We start from the raw sequence: 20726 nt of genomic DNA on the forward strand, positions 1-20726 counted from the left end.
AAATACTCACTGAATAAGCTTTAATAATATTACTTTATATCCTAGAAAGACACTTGCATTGCTTTTACCTAGTGAGCAGTTGCTTTGCATCCTCCCATCCGTTGAACAGCGTAACATGGTGCCAACCACACGGCCTCCCACGACAATGACACGTACATCCCTTCCATGAGACTCTTTAACATACTTCTGAAACAGGTATGGAGCTTCATGGCGAATAAGATGGCTTAGATCAGCCAAATGGTGCTTATCGCGAGCCAAGAAAACTGCTTTGCCTGTGATCGAAAAGAATAAAAAATGTAAGTCAACAAACTATGAGCAGTTGGTATCATTACCTGCATTTTCTTGTGTCCCAGTCTACTTTTTCAGAACCAACTGCTTTTTAACCAAAGTAACAGCATTATGGTAAAATGTATATAAAGACAAAGTAAATATTTGGGTTCTTAAGATTTGTATTCCTCCAGGTTAGCCAATAATACTAGCCCCACTTATCAACAAAACATTTTTCTGAGTTAAAACATATGTTTTATATATTACACAATATTAAGATGCCATGTTTGCATATAGTAAAATAGCAGTATGTTACTACTTCTATGCCAACAGAAGTGTCTGCTTTTAAAACACGGTTATAAATCCTTTGACATTCTTCCCATCAAGAGGAGGAGGAATCTATATCCTATCCCTTGAATCTAGGAGGGGACGTAATTGTTTCAGAAAAATACAGAATAGGCAATTCTATCTGACTTCTGAGGCTAAATTGTAAAAGGTCACACAGATTCTTTGTTCACTGGAGCATTCACTGCAGGAGCCCTGAGACTTCTTGGCTGCCATACTGGAGAAGCCAAGTAGAAACAGTGCAGTCAAAAGTCCCAGCTGAACCCTGACCCAGCTATCTCTGTCAAAGCACTAAACCTTGTGAAGTACTTGGATTTATGAATCATTTTATGCCTTAAGAAACAGTTACTTAATCTGAAGTTATTAAGATATTTTATACACTGTCTTCAAACTATATAGATTGGGATGGGGATGATGGAGTTGGTGATCTAGAATCCCTGCATTGTTGAAAAGGAAGATAAAGATATTGAGACTCAGCCTACATTAAAGTATGCATCTTAAAATCTCTAGGATAACCACTAAACGAACAGAAATGTGAGTTGTTGTTGTTCCAGCCTAGCAGAACAACTCACAAAAGCACCTTCTGTAAGTCTGAGGTACCATGCACCTAGCAATTTCCCTAGAGTAATTCTTCAGAAGCTCTGTTTCAAAAGCTATAAACTTCAATTGACAAGACTACTGTCTAGTCAATAACCATGAGCAAATACAAGGCAGATCTAATTTAAGCCTTAAAAAATCTGTTTTGTATAATCACTTATTAATTCTCAAAAGTAATTTCAATATTATGTGTGGTAGCAATAACTCATACACACCTCTATGACCCCGTGTATTCTTCACTACCATTGGGAACTCCAGTACTTCTGCTTCATCAATCATTTTAGCAAAATTTTCATGACCACCTGGTTTGAGCAAAAAAGAAATTTAAGAACAGCAACAGAGGTGTTTTGTGATAAATTTTATCTATACTAAAGTCAGCAAGACAAGGGAGGTATAAGGTAAGAACCTGATGGCTAAATTTTGTCTTCAGTTAAACAACCACTCCTTTTAAAATGGATAAAAACTATCTTAAACTATAAATATTCTAATATACAACTCAAAGAAATTAAAACAAAGTTTCCTGATTCTATAACATTTTTCATATTTTTAGCCCTTATTTCTCTACCACACAAATAATAGAAGCCAAGATCTACTTTAGTATATAGAATTCTATTTGGATTAAGAAACAGAAGAGTGAGGCAGTTGGGTAGACTTATCCAAAGTTGAAAAGATGCTGCATGCGCAGGCATGGTTCTCTCTCTCGTCAAATACACAAATTAATATTTCTTATCTCTATTATAAATCAGAGTTCTTTCTACACTGAGCTGCTATTCAGTACCCATGGGTTATGTCTTGTTCTTTCTGTTTATATTCCTAGGAACAAACGATACAGAAGCAAAGCTACAGCAAAAATGGATTGTAGTTGTAAAAAATCAGCATGATGACAGAATAATCAGACCAAGAAAAGGTTCATTAAACAACTGTGATATCATAAATTTGCAGGTTAAAGATATTAAGATGACCTAGTCTCCAAATTTTAAACCTTAAACGTGAGAGGACAGGTAATATTCATTAATTTGGTTAATATACTTTTCTCCTTTCCATTCTCTTAAAATCAGAATTGCAGAACGATGAAATAAACTATATAATATCTCAAAAGCATCAGGAAGAGAGAACTCTCAAACTGTAACAGGACAGGAATTTCTTTTTAAAGCCTCGTTAACTCTCCAAGCATTCCGCTGGACATTTTAAGAAATATTTTTATGAAAAAGTATACTGATTTATAGCAAGTCTGATTCTTTCCAAACTAGAAAAACTGGAAAGGCAGGAAATATATTAACATAATACTGTTTACAGCAGTGCTACTCCAAGTGTGGTCCAGTAACCCCTGCCTGTTTGTGATTTCTTTGCTACTGATATGTGTCCAAATAAATACAAAAAGAGTAAGCACAAGAAAGCAATTTGGCATTGCTCTGCTATTTTTACGGTACTTTATGTGTACTTATCCACAGCAAATGGGTCTTAAAAAAAAAAATAGTCCTCTACCACAGATGATTTTAGAAGCACTGGTTTAAAGCACACCTAGTATAGTGTAATTTTCTTTAAAAATATGAAAATATTGATGAACCATTATCATGAAAATGGTAATGAAGATAATCAGAAATTATAGAGATGACAGATTCTTTTACCTCAGGGGTTGCCACGCTAAGGACTGATTTGGCATACAGCCCTTTTTTGTAATTAAGTTTTACTAGAAAACAGCCACACTCATTGTTTAAGCTTTGTCTACAGCACGTTTCTCAGTACAACAGCTTTACTGAGGGTCACAGGAGAGAACTTATAGCCTGGCAAGCCCCAAATATTTACTATTTGGCCCATTACAGAAAGTTTGGTCAGTCCATTCTACCCATACCATACACAGATTCATAATTCTCCTGCCCAGTTTGTTAAAACTGAAAATTGCTTCTAAGAGTTCTTCCTTGTTCACAAATTTCCTTATATCACATAACCCTATTAGTTTAGTAGGGCTTTCAAAACTTACTGGTGCTCTAAAATTTAGGCTATAAATTCTTATTAGTTAACTCACCATAAGAGAAAGTATCTGGCAGAGGAACACCATGACCTGCCAACTCTTGAAACGTCCAGAACTTATTAACACAGTTCAGGATGGCTTGAGGTCGGTTCATCAACCTGCATCCCATCTTCTCTAGATGACGCAATACAGTGATGTCACTATCACTTTGCACCCAAGGGGTTGGTACTCTCACTACCACCACCTGAGGGTAGGCAGTAATTAGCTCTCCGTTGATACGAAGACCTGAAATATATAGGAATGAAACCACAACCATTAAAGGGGAATATACAATAAAATAGAGAAATAGATATATACCAAAGCTTAGGTCTCAAAACTAAATGTACTATTTTGCTAACATTTCACTGGGACAGAGAGACATTCCTCCTTAAAAAATTTTCTTTTGAAAGAACAAAGAAGATGCAATAAGAATGTATACCTGGGTAAATAAATTACAGTACATGTCAATACAATGAAGTATTACATATCCATTGAAAAGAATGTCATAAATCTCTATGTTCGAAGATGGAAAGAATGTCCAGATGCATAAGGTTAAGTTTTTTAAAGAGCAAATAACTTTTGTGTTTACATATGTACAGAAAATATATAAAAATGGCTTTCTCTGAGTATGTGTGGGTGGTAAGGCAGGAAGAGAAAGGCAGAATGAGGAACTTTAAAACATTTTGCTCCATGCAATTCTCTATCTTTTTTAAGTGAGGATATATGCTTTTAGTACAAGAAGAGAAATTTTTTTTTTAAGTAAATTTATTTATTTATTTATTTTTGGCTGCGTTGGGGCTGCGTTGCTGCGCGCGGACTTTCTCTCGTTGTGGCAAGCGGGGGCCACTCTTCATTGCAGTGCGCAGGCTTCTCACTAAGGTGTCTTCTTCTGTTGCGGAGCATGGGCTCTCAGCTCGTGGGCTTCAGTAGCTGTGGCTTGAAGGCTCTAGAGCGCAGGCTCAGTAGTTGTGGCTCACAGGCTTAGCTGCTAGGCGGCATGTGGGATCTTCCCGGACCAGGGCTTGAACCCGTGTCTCCTGCATTGGCAGGCGGATTCTTAACCACTGGGCCACCAGGGAAGCCCCAAAAAGAGAATTTTTAAAAGAGCAGTTTTTTGAGTTTTATCCAATACCATTCTATTTTTAAAGAGGTCCCAAATAGGGCCTCCCTGGTGGCGCAGTGGTTGGGAGTCCACCTGCCGATGCAGGGGACAAGGGTTCGTGCTCCAGTCCAGGAGGATCCCACATGCCGCGGAGCGGCTGGGCCCGTGAGCCATGGCCGCTGAGCCTGCGCGTCCGGAGCCTGTGCTCCGCAACGGGAGAGGCCACGACAGTGAGAGGCCCGCGTACCGCAAAAAAAAAAGAGAAGTAGAAGTCATTATTCTCCAGGGGCAGCTACAGGTAGCGCTGTGATCATCAGCAGATGTGAGGTTTTTTGCCAAAGGCTTCAGGCATTGTCCTTGCAGTCGTTCACTGACCATGCTGCTACAGGCATCCTGAGATCAGTAGCAGCAGATTTCTGCAATCCTACATTTTCTCATTTCCTGGGCTCTTGTGCTGACTTGCCTCAACAGGAAAATCTAAACAGCATTTTACTTGAAATCAGAAAAAAGCCTAGTGACCAAATTGGGAGTTAAAAGGGGACATGGAGAATGGGAAAGGTGAAAAGGGAACCCAGTTTACGGCAAAAGATGCTGCCTCTGGATGTAGATATGAAAGATTCTGGTGATAGCATCAAAGTAGAACTATTCTGTAATAGCTGAAGTACGGATGGGAACTATACAGATGTGTATATACAATACACATGTGTATTACAGGTGTGTAAAATAATTCATATCTGGTAGTGTGGGGTGTGTGTGTGCTTACAGAAGGAATCAGCCCAAGACTTAATGCCTAAAGAAATGGGGATGTATAGGCTGAAAAAAGAAAAAGAAAGAATGGAAATTCCTAGGACTGGATTTGATGAATCTCAGTTAAGGGACACGAGAAGGAAACAAAAACCTGAGGAAAAAGGAGTCAAAAAAAACAGGAAAATCTAGTTTTAAGTCGTAATATGAAAAATAAGAAAAGTCAGTGTTACCTGGAGAGAATAATCAAATTCATTAAATGAAACAGAGGTAAAACAAAGATTGAGTTTGGGAAAACTTGAGTGATCAGGAAAAGAGACACTGTCAACTGTCAAGAGAAAATTCATCCATTATGACATTATCTTCTCATTTCCCTAAAATGGAGACACTTTTTGCTCCTTTTAAGAAAGGGGATAGAGAAGGCAATGTGTTCCACTCTTGGTCTGCTGCCAACGGAACTTGGGAATATGGGAGTACTTTATCCAAAGCACAGTCAGATCTGCATAGTACACTATATGGGCATTATTGAGGATGGAAAGAAATTCAATGCCTCCTGCAACAGAAACAGACACTTTATTATCCTAGACAAGCAGAAGGTGATCCGAGGCTGCCCAGAAAGAAGGGCAGGTACAGATGAATGTGAGTCAAAAAAAAAGGCAAAGTATTACTGACCTCTTGAGTACTCTTAGTAAATACCACTCATCTTTGATGCGGAGCTTATAAAACTGAAATATAGGGAGAATGACTCTTTTCCTTAGATCCCTGTTATTCATTATACACATGCACAATTCCACTCTACTCATTGTGAAAACAGCTATTCCAACTGAATGTGCTACCAGTCAGCTTTGCTTTCAATTCCACTTCCTCAAGCGTATACTGTCTTTTTTGCTCATCATCTTAAACAGCAACTTATGAAACTATTCATCTAGTTTTGTTTCATACTGGGATAGAGATTTCAATATAAATATTTTGGGTAAGTTTTGAATTGTGTATGATTAAACATTAAAAGCCAGGCTTCCCTGGTGGCGCGGTGGTTGAGAATCTGCCTGCTAATGCAGGGGACACGGGTTCGAGCCCTGGTCTGGGAGGATCCCACATGCCGCGGAGCAACTAGGCCCGTGAGCCATGGCCGCTGAGCCTGCGCGTCTGGAGCCTGTGCTCCGCAACAAGAGAGGCCGCGATAGTGAGAGGCCTGCACAACGCGATGAAGAGTGGCCCCCGCTTGCCACAACTAGAGAAAGACCTCGCACAGAAACGAAGACCCAACACAGCAAAAATAAATAAATTAATTAATAAACTCCTACCCCCAAAATCTTTAAAAAAAAAAAAAAATTTAAAGCCAATAAATAATGAGTTAATCTTAGAATAGCAATGGGGTTGGGAACAATTTTTATTCCTACATTTTTTAGATAAAAATATATTATGGGGGCTTCCCTGGTGGCGCAGTGGTTGAGAGTCCGCCTGCCGATGCAGGGGACACGGGTTCGTGTCCCGGTCCAGGAAGATCCCACGTGCCGCGGAGCGGCTGGGCCCGTGAGCCATGGCCGCTGAGCCTGCACGTCCGGAGCCTGTGCTCCGCAACGGGAGAGGCCACAACAGTGAGAGGCCCACGTACCGCAAAAAAAATATATATATATATGTATTATGTATTAAAAGGCTGCTACTGTTGTCAAGGCAGAGTGAGAAGGTGCTGAGGGCTGATTGTTCTCCCAAGTTGAAAGATTCCTTTGGGATATTAATAATCTCCTTGCCAGTAATTAAGTGGGAAATCTCTCATGTAGCCTGCTCTACACCTGTGCTTTTTGAAACTAGTTTGGCTACATGATAAGTACTAGGTGTTTTCATCCTCAGGAAATAAGGATAGGCTTATCTGCTGACTGGCATTTCTTTTTCTTCCATCCTTTAGTATTCCAGAGGACTTACCAGGACCTCTGGAATCACTTTAAAGCTAACAAATTTTAAGAATTTAAACTGGAAGTTTCCAGTGAAGGAGCTATTTGTACACAATTAAAAAGTGACACAGTCTCTGTGCCAAAAATCAAGGACGCACTCAAAGATTAAGACAGATGAGTTACTAGAACACAGGAGACAGCCTGAAAGAGCTTTCAATTTAGCCAAATTTCAAAGAAAAAAAGAACTACTAACAATGCAAAAAAAAGCTCATTAACCTATAATGATAATGGAGAAGGGGGGCTCATTTGCTATCACTTGAGGAACTATTACATAAATCTGTATTCTAAAAACTGGTAGGGACTTCCCTGGTGGCGCAATGGTTAAGAATCCGCCTGCCAATGCAGGGGACGTGGGTTCGAACCCTGGTCGGGAAACTAAGATCCACGTGCCACAGGGCAACTAAGCCTGCGTGCCACAACTACTGAGCCCACGTGCCACAACTACTGAAGCCTGCGCGCCTAGAGCCCGTGCTCTGCAACAAGAAAAGCTACCACAGTAAGAAGCCCACGCTCTCCGCAACTAGAGAAAGCCCACACGCAGCAACAAAGACCCAATGCAGCCAAAAATAAATAAATTTATTAAAAAATAAAGAAATAAAAACTGGTAAATAATGAGGAAAAATTACATTTATGCCCCCATTTCAGAAGGAGCTATTTATCACCAGTAGGAAAAGGTCTTCTTTAGAGAAGAATGCCAATTAATATAGAAGGAATAGCAAAATTAGAAAAATCACCATTTTGCAAATCCCAATGAAATATCAAAATATCATTATAAGGAAAAGTGGATGGGATATCTGTATAGTGCCAAAATATCAAAGAATCGCTAGGCAAAAGATAAAAATAGATTTTTCTAACAGACCATGCAGACTCTACCTGTCCCAGTGATCAAACTTATCCTGGACAGTGGCACAGACTATCATTTTGGGCCTCCTGGAAGGACGCACTATGAAGTATCCATGGTCAACTAAAAGGTAACTGTGTGCACAAAACACATGAACTCTATCTAATCATGCCAACTCACAGGAAGCTTCAGGAAGCAGACATCACAAGAAAACTATCACACAAATCCAGGATATGAGACATTGTTCTGATCACTTCAAAAAGTTGATGTCACTTTAGAAATAAAGATGGGAAGAATGTCTAGAGTTAGAAAGACTAAGTAGACATTATATCCAAATACAATGCATGAACCTTATAGAGCCTGATTTGAAAATAACTGGGGCTTCCCTGGTGGCACAGTGGTTGAGAGTCCGCCTGCCGATGCAGGGGACACGATTTCGTGCCCCGGTCCGGGAAGATCCCACGTGTTGCGGAGCGGCTGGGTCCGTGAGCCATGGCCGCTGAGCCTGTGCGTCTAGAGCCTGTACCCCGCAACGGGAGAGGCCACAACAGTGGGAGGCCCGCGTATCGCAAAAAAAAAAAGAAAATAACTGAAAAAGGTATTTTGGAATCAACTGCGACAATCTGATTCTAGAGTATATATGAGATGACATTAAAGAGTTTACTTTTCTTAGGCGTGCTAATTGTGTTGGCTGATAGGGAACAATATCCTTATTTTTTGGCCTCAGATACTGAAATATTCAGGGTGAACATTAAGATAGCTACTTGTATTCAAAAGATAATGACGCTCTCAAAAGGCTGTGTGTAATGTACATAATGTTTATACGTACTAGGAGAAAGAGATATTAAAGAACTGTGACAGGGGGTTACTATTGAACACTCAATCCAGGTAGCAAGAATATACCTGTTCATAATTCTAGTCTTTCAACTTTTCTCTTCGTTTAAAATTCTTAATGAAAACCCGATTTGGAGGGGAGAACCCAAGACATACCAAATTCTTAAGTATTCTCTAAAGAGAACTGACGCTGGTCATTCCAGTTTCAAAACCTCTGGGTTTTGCTGCTCAGCTTTTCACTTTTTTTTTTTTTAATGCTTTCTCATCCTTTCTCTCACCAAAAGCCCATTTACTATTCTGCCAGTGACCCATCTCCCTTGCCATTTATGTTTCAAGTGCTACTACTGCAGTAAAAACTTTATATTAGTTCATCTTGGAAGGCGGAGGAGGGAAGACTAACTGAAAGCTAAAGTAACTTGCTAAAGGCAGTCAAAACCAAATTTAGGACAAGAAATCTAACCTGTTCTTTCTCAGGCTGAGTTCTACTTAGAAAAAGCAAGGAGTCAGGGTAAGAGATTTATAACTTCTGAGCTCCCTACTTCCAGCTAAATTCACATAACAAACTTTAGTTGTTTAGGTCAATAATCCAGAATGCTAATCCATTACTTAACTGACAAAGTTATTAAATTCACCACCACATGCAAAATAAAAGGAGCTACATTAACAAAAAAGACGAGATAATTCTGAACGTTTTAAAATACTCAACTCACTATAAATCTATTTATCAATTAATCTACTTTAGGACATTAAAAAAAGATTGCAGCAAGAGGGCTTAGGTCACACAGAACTGGTGCCTACTATAAATGCAAAACTATCTTCTCATGAGAATTGTCCTCCTAAGCTTTTCTTAAAAAAAATCACTGGCCTGGGGCTTCCCTGGTGGCACAGTGGTTGAGAGTCCGCCTGCCGATGCAGGGGACACGGGTTCGTGCCCCGGTCCGGGAAGATCCCACACGCCGCGGAGCGGCTGGGCCCGTGAGCCACGGCCGCCGAGCCTGCGCGTCCGGAGCCTGTGCTCCGCAACGGGAGAGGCCACAGCAGTGAGAGGCCCGCGTACCGCAAAAAAAAAAAAAAAAACAACCTGGCTTGGGACTTCCCTGGCGGTCCAGTGGTAAAGAATCGGCCTTGCAATGCACGGGACGCGGGTTCGATCCGTGGTCGGGAAACTAAGATCCCACATGCCGCACAGCAACTAAGCCTGCGTGCCCCAACTATTGAGCTCTCGCATTTCAACAAGAAAGTCCAAGTGCCGCAAACTACAGAGCCCATGCGCTCCGGAGCGCACATGTCACAACTAGAGAGAAGCCCGCACACTGCGAAGAAGAGCCTGCGTGCCATAAGGCAAGATCCCACATGCCTCAACGAAGATCCCATGTGCCACAACTAAGACCTGATGCAGGCGGGGGGGATAAATAAATGAATATTTAAAAAATTATCACCTTAAAAAAATCACTGGCTAGTTTCCACCAGGTCCCAAAAATGTAGGATGAAAAGTAATTACCCAAATTTTGAAGAGAACAGGACAACTGGTAATGGAAATTTACAGTACTAAGGGTCAGATAATTCTCAAGAGTTATATACAACACTAAAAAGTCTTTATTAAGGCTGGGTTAGTACTCATACATCTAAATTATCAAATATCAAAAACAAGAATAAAACAATCCATTCTTTTGAGAATACACATGCCTTTTCTTTCTGCTTACGTGCTTCCTACGAAGATACATTTTATGTTTCCTATCAAACTACCCCTGTTTAACATCCTCAGCAATCCTTATCCTGTCCAATTTGTTTCCAAGCCTTATCTCACTATTAATCCCAGGTAGCAAGAAAATTTTTCTCTTCAATGGTATGCTCTTTGGGGAATGATAAGGAACCAATAAAATTCCTTTCCCAGGTCCATCAGTGGTACTGAAAGAAACAAAAGGAAGTCTACTATAACAGTGTGCCTCATTATCACTGAGCACTGCCGCTTTGCAGCTGACCATCATGTGTTTGAAAAAAAGAGAGAGAAAAGGAGAAAGAGATGAGGAAAGTCAGATTATGACGTCTGTTTTAAAAACATCTTTTACTGAAGGTAATGACTGGCTAGCTTCTGCTCTAAGTACCTTTAAAAAATACAGAATCTGGGGGTCAAGACAACCGACCCTACCCCAAAAAGCAGGTAGGACATATCAAATGTAGAGAAATGTGATGCCACTAGCTAAATAATTCTAATTAATCTTAATTTTATAAATGCTGGCATTCAAGCTCTGCATGTTTGAGTACATTCTCTTTACCTTTTCTATAGATAGAAAAAAATGGCTCAGAAGAAAATACTTCATGAAAGTGATAAAAAGATAAAATACCCTTAAAGGACTCATCCACTTAACCACTCCTTCTTTTATTCATTCAAAAACATTGAGGATCTATTTTAAGATACTCTGAGCCTTGGGATAAAGTCCTAGCCCCACTTAAACAGTTTTGAGGAGGATGATGGGGGAAAGTGCATGTTAAGTATTTGATAAAGATTGGCACATAGTACGTAGTTAATAATTGTTAGTGGCTATCAATTACTCTTAGTTTACAATAGTCAATTGGGGTAGGCTGACGGCACATGTGGTAGCTGTTGATTCTTCATCTCCTTTTTTTTCCTCAACTCCCAAGCAAACTTGATTTATTTGATATCTGATGCATAAGGTCTCAGTATTAGAAGCAAGAAAACATATTTCTATTTTTCTAACTTAACATGAAAACTTTATGAACTTTTTTCTATTATCCAAATATGAAATGTTATATCTAACCAAAATTACATTTTATTCCCCCATAAGATAGCAATCTATACTGAAATAGTTTAAAAGAAAACTATATAGAAGAAAAGTGGGGAAATGTATCATTTAGGTCGCTATTAATGAAGCCAGCCATAAAAATTTACAGCAGTCTCCCAGCAACAGACTAATGTAAAAAAGGGAAGAGTGTAAGCAAAGTATCTTTGTGATGTCCTTTAAATGTCAAGTCCCTCTTTGAAAAAGAGTAAACTTTTTTTTTTTTTTGTGGTATGCGGGCCTCTCACTGCTGTGGCCTCTCCCGTTGCGGAGCACAGGCTCCGGACGCGCAGGCTCAGCGGCCATGGCTCACGGGCCCAGCCGCTCCGCGGCACGCGGGATCCTCCCAGACCGGGGCACGAACCCGTGTCCCCTGCATCGGCAGGCGGACTCTCAACCTCTGCGCCACCAGGGAAGCCCCAAGAGTAAACTTTTTAACAGTGGCTCCAGGTTAAAGACAAATATTTATATCAGTCTGTTCTAACCTCCTTTTGGCAATTAAGAGCAGGTGACCTAACTACATGATATCTAGAAATTTCCCTACTGGTCAAGGAGAGAATTTACCAGCAGACTTAATTTAGCAGTATCAAGACAACCAGTCTGACCAACTGCAAAACAGTTTAGTTTAAAAACTAAATCAGCCAGGATAGCTAGATCTAACTAGTTCTAAAGCAGAAGCTCTTTTCATTATATCACATGAATTCCCTCCAAAGCCCTAGCAGCATGACAGCTGGAAGACTCCTTTCAACAAGAATATGCTCTAATGGTTAGGTTAGACCTATAATCCTAAATACTGGAAAGCCCCTGAATTTTGTTATTTGCCTTGAAGGAAGAATTTAGAGATCTGAGCTCCTCATCATTCCTTTGCTTTAAGTTCCCCAATGCCTTCAGAAGGCTATTCAGTCTCATGTTTCCAAATCCCTCATACTCTTTAAAAAAAGTTTCCTGTGGCAGTACCTAACAGATTCCAAGGCTTTATCTTCAAAAAGACCATGATTCCAAGTGAATAAAAGTAATTACTTAATTACCAGTTTCACCACTGTGTACCATGGGTTATGAGATTCCCACTCTGAAATAAGGAACGTAGTATTAATTGATTTCTGCCCTATCTATGCCAAGTAACCAAGTCTCTGAGCGTCTATTTTTGGCAATATGCTCTCTGGAATTAATTTCTGTTAATGGGGAAGGTTATTTGATTTGTAAGCAATTAAAATATCTCTAGTTAACTTGAGCAAGAAACAACCTATAATCTCATCAAAGTGCCATACCAAAAATGATTAAATTCCAAACTTTCTCCTTCTATCCTTGAGTCAAAAATTTTCATCAGTTGAAATATTCTCTCCATTTATTTTAATTTTATTAAGAAAACTCCTAAACAGAAAATAAAAATACTATAATGAATCCAATGTACCATCACCTACTTTCAATTATCAATACATGGCCAACCTTGTTAGAGTCAGAGTAGTCTAGCTCATCCCTGTCCTCTTGAACCCTTTCTTTTCCCTAAAGGTAACCACACTTGGAAAATTATGATTTATCCTTCTATTAACTATTTTTTAAACCAGCAAAAGTTACAGTCACATACCCATCCTCCCCTTAGAAAATAGTATACGCCCTTTTCCTAACAATAATTTCACTTAACAATGTTGTATTTTACGAAGTAGGTTTTCAGCATGTATCTCAAAATAAGGACTCTTGGGCACATACATTTTCTTAACTGGGACACAAGAAGCACTAATCAAAAAATAAGAAAAAATAAACCATACTTAATTAAATTTAAAAACTTTCACTGACCAGAAGATGCCATTAACAGAGTGAAAAAGGCAAGCCACAGAGTGAGAGAAGATATTCACAGTACATGTATCCAGTAAGAGACTTTTCCCCAGAATATAATATAAGACTACAAAACAAAAAGAGACACACACCAATTAAAAATGAGTACAGGGGCTTCCCTGATGGCACAGTGGTAGAGAGTCCGCCTCCCGATGCAGGGGACACGGTTCATGCCCCGGTCCTGGAAGATCCCACATGCCGCAGAGCGGCTGTGCCCGTGAGCCATGGCCGCTGAGCCTGCGCGTCCGGAGCCTGTGCTCCGCAATGGGAGAGGCCACAACAGTGAGAGGCCCGCATACCGCAAAAAATAAAAAAAAAAAAGAGTACAGAGAGGATTCCGGGAAGATGGAGGAGTAGGGAGCATCAGGACTCTGTCTCGCCACCTAAACAACAAATGCATTGTCAATCTGTTGAAGGATAATGAAGGAAAATACTGGCATGGTAAGTGCAGTTAATTTTCATCAATTTCAGCTCTAGAAAAGTAGCAACTACCCATCCCCCATTCTTTAGCAATACTGCACTTGGTTCTGGAGCAGCTGACATGCCTTGCAGGAGTCAGGGTGGTCTATAAGGATGCTGCCCTCCAAATATCCGGCATCTCTGCTCTGATGGCTGGATGCAGCTTCTGATCAGAGGTGCAGACAGAGAGGCCAGTAGCCATTTTTGTTGTGCCACTCCTGCCACTTTTACGAGCCCCTCCCCTTCCAGCTGAAGTCACTTCCAGGGGACTTATTTATTTCTTCAAATATCCCCTTTGCCCCTTTCTCCCTTGTCATTTTTCCCCTCTCAGAAGCCATACACTAAACACTAGGACATTCAACTGCATATATGGGGATAATTTAAAAAGTGACTGCAAGTGCCTAGGCAAAGGTTCAGAAAAGACCTTAGAAGACATTAAGATTGCACCTTAGGCTGATCTGAGGTACAGAGACAGTCTATGACAATCAAAACAACAAAAACAGTAAACAAAAAACAGCAAACCCTGGGGAAGGGGGAGACTGATTTCCAGAGTTTCCACATTAGATTCAAATGTGCAGAATTCAACAAAAACCCACAAGGCATACAGAAAACCAAGAAAGTATGGCCACTAAAAGGAATGAAATAAATCAACAGATACCATTCTTGAAGTCCTAATTAATGGCAGAGAGATTAGACAAAGACATTAAAAGAACCTACCTTAAAGATGCTCAAAGAACTAAAGAAAGATGAGAAAAAAGTCAAAGAAACAATGTGTGAACAAAATGTTAATACCAGTAGACAGAAAACATAAAAAAGAAACCAATAAGTAATTCTGGAGCTGAAGGGTACAATAACAGAAATGAGAATTCACTTAGAGGGATTCAGAGCAGATCTGAGCAGACAGAAGAATCAGTGAACTTATACATTGTGGGAGTCCCAGGAAGATTGGGGTGGGGAGGCTGGTGGGGGGGCATTGTGCAGAGATAATATTTGATGAAATAGTGGCTGAAAACTTCCCAAATGTGATGAAAGACATGAATATAAACATCTAAGAAGCTCAACAGTCTCCACCTTATGAACTCAAACAGACACATGTTGATACACTATACTTAAACTTTCAAAACCCAGGACAAAGAGAGAATTTTGAAAAAAGCAAGACAGAAGCAAATCATCACATTCTATGGATCCTCAATAAAATTATCAGCAGATTTCTCATCAGAAACTTTGGAGGCCAGAAGACAGGGGTCTAATACATTCAAAGTGCTAAAAGAAAAACTGCCAACCAAAACTCCTACATCCAGCAAAACTCTAATTCAAAAAAGAGGTAGAAACTACCACTGGCATTTTTCACAGAACTAGAACAAAAAATTTCACAATTTGTATGGAAACACAAAAGACCCCGAATAGCCGAAGGAATCTTGAGAAAGAAAAATGGAGCTGGAGGAATCAGGCTCCCTGACTTCAGACTATATACTACAAAGCTACAGTAATTAAGACAGTATGGTACTGGCACAAAAACAGAAATATAGATCAATGGAACAGGATAGAAAGCCCAGAGATAAACCCACGCACATATGGTCACCTTATCTTTGATAAAGGAGGCAAGAATATACAGTGGAGAAAAGACAGCCTCTTCAATAGTGGTGCTGGGAAAACTGGACAGGTACATGTAAAAGTATGAAATTGGAACACTCCCTAACACCATACACAAAAATAAACTCAAAATGGATTAAAGACCTAAATGTAAGGCCAGACACTATAAAACTCTTAGAGGAAAACACAGGCAGAACACTCTATGACATAAATCACAGCAAGATCCTTTTAGACCCACCTCCTAGAGAAATGGAAATAAAGACAAAAATAAACACATGGGACCTAATGAAACTTCAAAGCTTTTGCACAGCAAAGGAAACCATAAACAAGACCAAAAGACAACACTCAGAATGGGAGAAAATATTTGCAAATGAAGCAAATGACAAAGGATTAATCTTCAAAATTTACAAGCAGCTCATGCAGCTCAGTATCAGAAAAACAAACAACCCAATCCAAAAGTGGGCAGAAGACCTAAATAGACATTTCTCCAAAGAAGATATACAGACTGCCAACAAGCACGTGAAAGAATGCTCAACATCATTAATCATTACAGAAATGAAAACCAAAACTACAATGAGATATCATCTCACACCGGTCAGAATGGCCATCATCAAAAAATCTACAAACAGGGGCTTCCCTGGTGGCGCAGTGGTTGAGAGTCCGCCTGCCGATGCAGGGGACATGGGTTCGTGCCCCGGTCCGGGAAGATCCCACATACCGCGGAGCGGCTGGGCCCACGAGCCACGGCCGCTGAGCCTGTGCATCCGGAGCCTGTGCTCTGCAACGGGAGAGGCCACAACAGTGAGAGGCCCGCGTACCGCAAAAAATCTACAAACAATAAATGCTGGAGAGAGTGTGGAGAAAAGGGAACCCTCTTGCACTGTTGGTGGGAATGTAAATTGATACAGCCACTATGGAGAACAGTATGGAGGTTCCTTAAAAAACTAAAAATAGAACTACCATACGACCCAGCAATCCCACTACTGGCCATATACCCCGAGAAAACCATAATTCAAAAAGAGACATGTAGCAAAATGTTCATTGCAGCTTTATTTACAATAGCCAGGACATGGAAGCAACCTAAGTGTCCATCAACAGATGAATGGATAAAGATGTGGCACATATACACAATGGAATATTACTCAGCCATAAAAAGAAATGAAATTGAGTTATTTGTAGTGAGGTGGATGAACCTAGAGTCTGTCATACAGAGTGAAGTAAGTCAGAAAGAGAAAAACAAATACCGTATGCTAACACATATGTATGGAATCTAAGAAAAAACAATGGTCATGAAGAACCTAGGGGCAAGACGGGAATAAAGACACAGACCTACTAGAGAATGGACTTGAGGATATGGGGAGGGGAAGGGTAAGCTGGGACAAAGTGAGGGAGTGGCATGGACGTATATACACTACCAAACGTAAAATAGATAGCTAGTGGGAAGCAGCCGCATAGCACAGGGAGATCAGCTCGGTGCTTTGTGACCTCCTAGAGGGGTGGGATAGGGAGGGTGGGAGGGAGGGAGACGCAAGAGGGAAGAGATGTGGGAACATATGTATGTGTATAACTGATTCACTTTGTTATAAAGCAAAAACTAACACACCATTGTAAAGCAATTATACTCCAATAAAGAAGTTAAAAAAAAAAGAGGGAGAATTTAAGACATTCACAGAAAAGCAAAAGTTGAGGGAGTTGGTGAACCTGTAAGGTGAAATGAAAGGACATCTGCCAGTAACTCAAAGTCGTATGGAAAAATAAATATCTCAATAAAGGTAAATAAATGGGCAATTAGAAAAGCTAACATTACTGCAACAATAGTTTGTAACTGTACTTCACAATTTAGAGACTAATATAATTCAAGAAAAAATAAACAACCATTAGTATAAAAGCTAGTATTGCTATAACTTTCGTTTGTAACTCCAACTCTTGTTTTCTATATAACTTAAGAGACTCGTGCATTTAAAAGGATTATCAGTTTATGTTTTTGGCCACTAAATGAATAAAGGTGTAATTTTGTGACATCAACAAATGAAAGGGGTGGAGACAGAGTGGTAAAGGGGCAGAGTGTTTGCATGTTACTGAAGTTCGGGTGGTATAAATTCAAATTAGAGGAGTACAACATAAGGATGTTAAATGTAATCCCCATGGTAAACGCAAAAAGCAAATGAAATATACACAAAAGGAAATAAAAGGAAATGTAAAGATTTCTACAAAAATGGCAACTAAACACAAAAGAAGACACTAATACAGGAGACATCAACAAAATCGGCAAAACTTTATCTAGATGGACTAAGAAAAAGAGGGAAGACTCAAGTTACTAAACTCAGAAATGAAAGGGGGAACATTACTACCGATTCTACAGAAATAAAAAATATTATAGGAGAATGCAGCAGTCCCCTTATCCACAGTTACCACAGTTAACTGTGGTCCAGAAATATTAAGGTGTACTGAAATATATGAGCAAAGACAAAGAAACAGCAATGAGCATAAATGACATTGAGCTTTCATACTGAACATACTGATCCAAGGCAAACAATACAGACTAATAAGAGACAAGGTTGGACAAATGGTCTATCTGCAGCATTTACAGCAGAGTTAACAATATGTGAGAAGAGGGATTTTATTCTAATTTATCCACTTAATTGTTCAAGAGTCTGTTTCCTCACCTGTAAAATGATAATATTACCTTCCTTACAAGATGGTATGCGGTTTAAATAATTCAAAATATGCAAAATGTAAACAAAAAAAAAAAAACGTAGAAACTCCTGGATTTATGGGACATGCATCAGTGAAAAGTCTTTAAAATAAGATTAGATTTAATGTTATAGGGAAGTAGAGAGTTTCTGAAGGTTTTATCATGTTAAGATGATAAAAGTAGTGTCTAATGAATGAGAAAGGGCTAGAAAGGAAAGACTTTTGAAAAAGACATAGAGGGCTGCTGCAGCATTAAAATTTGGGGCCTTAAGATCCTGACCCAGGACAGTAAAAAGTAGAAGTCAGAATAGCTGTGGCTTGGGGGAAAAAAAGCAACAGAATTTTGTGGCATAAATGGCTCTTAAGGATGAATTAGGTCAAAAGAGACAAAGACAGAAAAACTGAAATAAGCCCATGGGTGAAATTACCTTAAAAGCAGATCTGTACTCTGCATTATTAATTCTCACAATAACCACCTCTCCCTAATAGAAAGGATCAATTTAGCTGTAACAAATCCTTTTACAAAGCTTAAAGATTCCTGCAAGTCAGTCCTAAAGAATTTCTACACATTTCCAAAATCTCTTCCCCTAGTAATCTGAAAACAATATGAACTACTGAAAATATTAAAAATACTTATCACAAATTAAGTCAAATCATTTGGACACTTTTATCCAGAAAGAAAAGCTGTATTTAACACCATACGTATAAAGTATCTTATAAAGAAAAAAGAAAATGAGAATTACACATGGATTTTGATCAATTTACTAGAAGGACCCTGATGGGGTACAAATTCCCTTAGAGGCACCTTATAAAGAAGGCATTTTAAAAATAGAAAACAATAATGGAAGAAAACTAGTAGGTTATCTTTAATTTCCCTCCCAACTATTTCCTAAATAATACAATAAGGGGTTTAACAAATACCGGTGTTGCCATTTCTTCCATAAAATATACTAGATTTTTAGATTAGATGACACTTAGTAATAATAAGGCTATTAACAAATCCTTTGCCCTAATTATTCCTAAAACATGCAGAGTCACCAAATTCTAAGTAAAAATGCAAAGAAGTTACTTAAATGTAGACTTACCCAGGTTTCCTTGCTCGACTGTTAGCACCACCTCATCCATCACCACAGCCCTAAAGTCCAGTTCCTCCTCACAACATTTGGCCTTTAATGCTCGTAAGATCTCTTTTTGGGGATAGTCTTCCCTGATTCGACGATCTGTCAAAAACCACAACTTGGCGGCCACAGAGCTACACATCTTGCTCTGCCTGTTCTTCCTTTTCTGGGATTACTTCCTCCTGAATATAGACTCCTTCTAGCTGGAAAAGAGGATATACATAAAAAGTAAATCGAGAAACTGACTCAATTTTTTGCTTTCACACAAATCACACCATGATTATATACTAGCCATGAAAAACAGGAACTATACCCCGTCTTTTCCGTCACTACAATCTTGAACAGATTATGTATATTCATGTATCTATAGCTATTGTTCAATTATCTTCCTTTATTTCATACATGTATAGTTTCTTATAAACATATTTATAGGTATGTTTAAAAATCAGATGGTAGCACATATTACTAGATGAGCATCAACAATGATGTCATTCACATAGCAACTTTAGTCAAAATAAGTAATTTGAGAATGTGGGGAAAATAATTTAAATAACTGCCAAAGTTATTTAAATAAATGCCAAAGTTCATTCACTAAAATTTGTTTTTCAGTCAGGAAACAGCATGCTCTTACTCACTGTTTTTATTCTATTTTTAAACAGAATTTTTCTTAAACAAACATAGCTTGTTTACTAGAATGCCACCAACAAAAAAAGACAGTGCTGCTTCTCAGAGTTTATATCATGAGCAAGACAACTGAAAATCATTTTCATGAAAAGAAGAAAAAAGTTACAAGTTTTACTAACAAGTATAATAGGTGATTTCTAGTATTATCCCAGATGACATGGGAAACCTAACACAGAAGGACAGGACAAGGGCAAGGAATAGAGGAAGCAATGGACGGCTTCCAGCATCACAGCAGCCGGACTGGTCCCTTACGCACCGTTCACGTGCTTTCCACAGTCTCAGCCAGAAGGGGCTGCTCCACAGATGCACACAGTAAGAGCAGAACATCATGGGACAGAGGCACTACCACACACACACACATACACACGCACACACACACACCACTCCCTCCCTCAAGACCTCGACCTGTCCTGCCTACCACACTCACCCACCTGCCTGGGGACCCACAGTCTCAAAGGCATCAGGGGACTGGGGCTCAATTTACACACAAGGAACATGGGATGTGGCCTTCCAGGTGAATGGAAAGGGTCTCACTCAGAAGGAAAAGCTCCACAAGTCACACCAGAGCATCTATTGTAGAGATGTCCAGTTTCCCTTGAGAGGGGAACTATAAAAATGCCCTTAAAATGTTTACAATGGGTAGGTTTTGAAACAACCTGTCATTGACCTCCTATACTCCGAAGCCACGTCTGTGCCTCCCCTGACCCTTTGACCACTGTCTGTTCTATGATTGACTTCATTGCATGAAATTGCACTGCATTACTAGGGCAGTTGTGGACCCAGTAGAAATCAGGATGGGATGTTATAGCCACTGGCAACTGGGAAGCAGTTATGGCATGTCAGCTTTCAGG

At 39.5% G+C, this 20726-nt stretch overlaps 1 protein-coding gene across 1 annotated transcript in view; it reads right to left on the bottom strand.

The window, feature by feature from the left end:
- Positions 1 to 19333, bottom strand: part of RIMKLB (ribosomal modification protein rimK like family member B) — a gene marked incomplete at both ends in the record, with an annotated part of 29822 nt that extends 10489 nt beyond the window's left edge. Inside the window, 4 exons of the mRNA XM_079715728.1 lie at positions 69 to 272; positions 1425 to 1511; positions 3236 to 3466; positions 19159 to 19333. Of these exons, the coding sequence (XP_079571854.1) occupies positions 69 to 272; positions 1425 to 1511; positions 3236 to 3466; positions 19159 to 19333 (697 nt within the window). The remainder of the gene's footprint in view (positions 1 to 68; positions 273 to 1424; positions 1512 to 3235; positions 3467 to 19158) is intronic.
- Positions 19334 to 20726: the final 1393 nt, after the last annotated feature.

Source organism: Hyperoodon ampullatus (genome assembly GCF_949752795.1).
Source record: "Hyperoodon ampullatus genome assembly, chromosome: 11".
Lineage (NCBI taxonomy): Eukaryota > Metazoa > Chordata > Mammalia > Artiodactyla > Ziphiidae > Hyperoodon > Hyperoodon ampullatus.